The following is a 6,066-nucleotide window of genomic DNA, read 5'->3' as shown; positions in this document are numbered from 1 at the left end:
CCTTATCTCTTATCCCTTAAAAGCGGGCAGCGCATTCTCTAAGGTCTGAGCGATATGTTCATGGGCGATAGTAGTCGTTTACCATCAGGCGAACCACCAGCCCGCTGTGACATAATAATAAAAAAAGAACAGATTTACCAAGTGTGTATAAGGCTAGGAATTTCACATGTGTACGAAATGTATCGGTAGAACATCAGTGTTTAATTAAAGTCCTGCATTAACTACATGAATGACTTTAATCCAGTCAACGTTAGCATTGTAATTAAATATATCAGTATCAACAGTGAATAACGAACTCACCCCTACAGTTTGTGGTTTGAGGTCAGATTTAACTGAGTTACTATGGACTCTCGATCTGAAAATGGTTGTCATTTTTTTCTGAGAAGAGGAAGTAGCTTTTTCTTTGATACCAAAATTCCCAGTTTAGTTTTAAGGTATGTGGACGCTTCGTGAAAACAAATAAACATGGGATTTTTTTAATCAATCACTACATATATATTATAAGTTTATTGAAGTTTAAGTTATTCCCTAAATCATAATGATTATTTTTTTATTGGGATCCCACCGTGGGTTATGTCTGATTCCTACCGACAAAACCCCTATTGTGCTGCGTCGAGCAACTTTAGTGAAGGTGCCACGGGTGCATGCTGTTACCCGCGACCGTAGTGTATGATCCTTCGACTGCATCATAATGATGTCAACGCTGGTTTAAACACAATTACAGAAGATTAATAGCGTACCATTAGGATGATATTGTATTTTTGACTTGTCATCATCATCTATTGAAATAAAAATTTACATACGAAAACTTGTTTTGTATTTAAATGTATAACATATACGATATATATTAACAGGGTTTATAGGTGTTACAAGTTCTTTTTCCATTTTTAGTAAATATAAAGAAAAATAAGTATAAACAATTATTGTTTACAAACGCATCTTTAATGTAAGCATGTAGCTCCTGAATGAAAGGAATTTAAATATTAAAGGAATTTATATATTATAATAAAGGAATTTCTTATTGTATTCTAAAAGTATTAGTTTAGTAGGGGCATCTTAATATCACATTCCTAGAGCAAGGATCAACATCATTAGTGTACGTCCCGAACTCAAATTGAATGAATAAATGCCATTTTGGAGGTACAAATATTTCAATGATCCCTCCTAACTAGTATCGGAACCAAAATTGTCTGATTGCGAAACTTTAAAGTGGCCCATTGAATAACACATTCTGTTAGCATTTAGATATGGCGAGCAGAATGTTTACTTAGAAAGAAGTATCTAAACTTTAAGGTGTATTTACATATTATATATAACATATACATAATATTTGAATCATTTCTACAACTTTGCTTTTTGTTTCGTGTCTGAGAAATTTATATTTGATACAAGCAGATCCATTTAATAATTAGGTATTTAACACATATTGCAACATTTCAAACAAACTCTCAAATTATTTCACTTATACCCATTAAAAATATTTAAACATATCCTCACTTAGTATTACAATTCACTAAAATATAACACCTAAAACTATAATTGAATTATAATACACCGTAACTCTCAGTGGACGCGTAAAAAACTCCAGACGTGTTACCGGGATTCGAATACCCAGCTATCGCCACTTCATTCCCAGCACATTTGCCACTAGAAAACTCTCTGTAGGAATCGCAGGCCCACGCCAAAAACGACCCTGGGTTGTTAACGCTATAAGTCCAGTATCGAACGCAAGCTTTATGGCTGCATCTCGCTGCGTCCGACTCACCATAACCCGGAAGAATGCCAACATGACAATGCGGTTGCACCTTCCCATCGTTGAGGAAGAAATCAACATCAGCTAGAACACTCGTAGTGCCTAAACCACCAGCATTACAGTGGAAAACTTCCACGTAATCTGCAGCCCCTGATCGTAGTTGCTCTTCTATCAAGCTATTCGAGAAGCAAGGGCCAGCTGGGTCGATACCAGTGATTCTCCACACTTTCTCTGCCGTCAAATCGAAGTAAATAAAACCGGCATATCCCAGAATTTGACTACCCAGGCTGTGGCCGATGCAATGGATATTTTGGGATGGGAATCCATTTTTTCTGAAGTCAGCGAGTACTTTAGCTATTGCTTTTGCTATGTAATAAGAATAGAAAACGGACCGTTCATAGCTCTTCCGATTGCCATCTCTAGAAGATGTGTATATGGAATGGTCAACTATGATAAGGTAGATATTGGGAATTTGTTTGAAAGACTGTCGAATAAGTTCAGGTGCATTTCGACTGATGTGCGACTTATAGCCCGGCACGAAGAACTTTATTTGTCTGGTTACGTCCAAGTTGTAAAATCTGGTAATTGCATCAACAGCATTATTAATTTTGTAGCTTACGTTGTAGTCGTTTTGGAAATCATAGAAGTATAGCTCTGTTTCACTGACATCTTGGTCAAGCTTCTTGCTGTGGTCACCTGCAATAAAATTTGTTTCAGATAGTAACAGCACTTAAAATTTTGAGTGACATGACTATTTAAATAAAAACTAACCCGCTTTCCAATTGTTCGAACAAGACTAGTTTTAAATGGGACCATAATGAGAAGGTACCCTAAGTTTTTAAATAGAAAAAAAATCAGAATATAATATATCATAGAAGTCGGTTATAAATGTGAACAATACAATATAATAAACAATATATTACATAAATGTTCATTATATTATCATCTCTGACGTTTCGGTAAATGTAAACAAACAAAACAATTCTACTGTAATGTCACAATTGTTTCAACTGAATTCATTGTTGCTGAGAATTGAATGAACAAGTCTAGAATGTTTTTCCTATATCATTTATTCAACTTTATAGCAAGCCACACTTTTTCGTACTATAAAAGAAACAAACATATACTAATTACTATTCTCTTCAAAAACCACCGATAAAAACTACTTATTAACTACTTCCAACTGTTACTAATATGTATTCATGTATAATTTTTAAGCAGGACTTACATGTAATCCACTTGGAATACAGGACGTTCTTGAAAGGCCCATAATCGGTTTGCCAATTTGCATTCACAATTACAGTAAAAGCACAAATTAAAAATATAAACAGTGCCATTGATAGGCGTCCGGCCGTGTCAACGGTCAAGTGATAAATGAATCTGTGTTAAATGCGTTTACGCTGTTTCATAATAATATCCTAATTATTAAACTTCCTCAATCGAACTCATTCATATTTGTCTATCACGTGATAAATATGAGGTATTAGCTAAGTTTATGAGTAAACATATGGTACCTGCAATAACGTGTAACTATTTTTAACGAAAATACCAAGTTCGTGAATGAATGTTCTCAGTAATATACTCTGTGATGAAGAGTATAATGAATTGATAAGAAAAGATTTTCTTTATTTCATAAGTAGGCAACTGAGCTGGTGATTCGCCTGATGGTAAGCGATCATCACTGCCCATGAACATACGTCTACGAAAACGCTGCTCGCTTTGAGAGGGAAATGGATAACTAAGGATGGACTGGATGAAAGGATAGAACTGTGAAGGGTAAAGAGAAGAACCTCTCGCTCTCCCATTCACCGAACGAAACTCAGCCGTATGCTATTTCACACCTGATTTCTGTGGAGGCGTAGTATTCCCCGGTACGAGCTGGCCCAATTCGTGCCGAAGCGTGCTCGAGTCCCACATAAATTTGAAAAATGTAGTTTATTGTCTGAAGTATTTATAGTTATTGTAGCAACGACGACTATTATGTATGTACTACTGCGTCTATATGAGACTTTTGTAATTAACAGGAATACCTTCAAGAGCCAAATTTGGTCTTGTACGTTGGTTGCAATGCATAATTCAGGCTTTAGTCACAAATCTGCCCGCGATAGCAAAATGATAAAGAAATATTTTAATAAATCAAACGGAAAATCGTTTGCTGCCTTCAAGTAAATTAAAACATTTAGGTACGAAAAGTTGAAAATAATTTCCATTATAACTGACTATAACTTGGTTTAATAAATAAAAATAATGAAAAGCAATTTCACCTTAAATAAAAATGTAGGAAAATATTAGATACTTAATTGAATAGACATAAAAAGATGGATCCTTTAGATTTCGAATGCTTTTGTATGTACTTTTCTTCCAAGTATTTAGTTTGTCTTTAATTACATGATTCATTCATGTACAGAAATGATATTTCTGCCTTTTTAACTCGTAACTCTTGGCTTAGATTAAATACGAATACAATTATTTAATATATTAATAATGATTTATATTTCACCTAATCTATTATTTATTATATAACACAGCGGTCATTTGTTTCTTTTAAAATCATTTGATTGACTTAAGTGAATTTGAAAATTTTAGAATACTTATGGCAACTCCGCTAAAATAATTTTACGAGATAAGTAGTGCGCAAGTCAGATATGGCCAGATGAAATCTTTTTTTTTTTTAATTAAAATTTTTTATAGGGCATTGGAGGGAAATGGTTTATTTTCACCTATTTAACTCTCTCTCTCTCTCTCTCTCAGAATTAAGATCAAATATGCTCCTTCTGCAGCAGTGGTGGCTCAGTGGTGAGAACCTCGGACTTCGAAAAGTCAGGGTTCGAGACCAGGCGAGCGTGCAGGAAATAAATCGATTTTATTTATTAAATATAAGTAATATAACAATTTTTAATTAAGTTTCCAAAAATTCGTCTTTCAAGAAGAAATGAACAGAAGCGTCCCATTTTGTTAGCAAAAACTGCGCTGGATGGAGTTCGAAAAATATAAAAAATACAGGCAAATGCGCACTTTTTCGTTCCGGCTATGTAGAGCTCAGGAAAAAAATTTTGGATGCGTTTTTTTTCCTATCGGAGGCAAAAGTAAACGTGTGATTTTGTGTATTGTATTAATATATATTTCGTATAGTGTTGTATGTGATTTTACCTATGCAGGAAATGATTTTTAAATAAAATAAATTCCTAAACGGAAAGAGTGCGAGTTTTAGTTTGTATGATTGACATTTAACAGATTCTGAACTTATAAGACTGTTTTTTTTATATTTAGAACCAACAGAGCTAGAAAACTAACACTGAAAGATTTTTTCAAATCGGACCATAAGTTCTTGAGATTAGCGCGTTCAAACAAACAAACAAGCTCTTCAGCTTTATAATAGGTTGTATATTTTCAATTTCATAGACTAAACAATTTACCGTCACCAGGATTCGGTCATAATCTTCTAGATTTATTTATTCTTTATTGAGACACAATCATATAATTACTAGAAATAACATTGAGTTACATACACCCACATTTCCTTTTTACGTAATTCACTTAGCACTTGGACAAAAGAAAATAGTTCTCAGAAAGCTATTATCAGTTTCGGAATAGGGTTGCCCCTTTAGTATTACTTTGATCCCATTTAGTTATTATACTCGTATTGATTTTGTTTACATATTTTTAGAAAAATGCTATAAATCTACACGAATATTATAAGCCGATTTTATTTGAACGCGCTCGCTTCGCATGACGCTACGCCAACAGAACCGAAGGAGCATTATAAAACAAATGAATATTATAATATATATACTAGCTGCGCCCCGCGCTTCACCCGCGTAAGTCTGTATCCCGTAGGAATATCGGGATAAAAGTTGCCTATATATTATTCCAGTTGTCCAGCTATCTACGTACCAAATTTCATTGCAATCATTCAGTAGTTTTTGCATGAAAGAGCAACAAACACACACACATCCTTACAAACGATCGCATTTAAAATATTGGTACGATGTGTGATTTTACACATTTAAACCGTGCTCGTTTGAGTCTAGATAAGGTGTAAAATAATTCTCGAACGTTTTACCTTTAAAGCTATAAAATTACTACGGAATTTCCTAACCCTACTCAGATGAAGATTAACGAGAAAGGTGTCGGGGCGCGCGAAAAGTCAATTAAAAACTTTTATCGGCAGTCCGATTAAGCCAGTTAATTACTAGTTGGAAGGACGATTATCGGACGCTCCTATCCGTATTCTGTTTATCTAAAAAAGTCAAGCGAACCTTCTGAGAACCGTTACTCCCTTTATCGTAATCCTTAACGCTTTCCCTGTATTG

The 6,066-nt window shown here is 34.3% G+C and overlaps 1 protein-coding gene across 1 annotated transcript; it reads right to left on the bottom strand.

Moving 5' to 3' along the window:
• Positions 1–944: 944 nt before the first annotated feature.
• Positions 945–3,106, bottom strand: LOC119832353 (pancreatic lipase-related protein 2-like). Its single transcript, XM_038356017.1, has 2 exons — positions 2,982–3,106; positions 945–2,449 (listed from the first exon to the last, which is right to left on the bottom strand). Exons 1-2 carry the CDS (start codon positions 3,088–3,090, stop codon positions 1,545–1,547), a joined length of 1,014 nt encoding a protein of 337 aa, XP_038211945.1. The 5' UTR covers positions 3,091–3,106; the 3' UTR covers positions 945–1,544.
• Between the last annotated feature and the right edge of the window lie 2,960 nt (positions 3,107–6,066).

The sequence above is a fragment of the Zerene cesonia genome, chromosome 15 (assembly GCF_012273895.1).
Source record: "Zerene cesonia ecotype Mississippi chromosome 15, Zerene_cesonia_1.1, whole genome shotgun sequence".
NCBI lineage: Eukaryota > Metazoa > Arthropoda > Insecta > Lepidoptera > Pieridae > Zerene > Zerene cesonia.
This window is presented reverse-complemented; position numbering and strand designations above follow the sequence as displayed.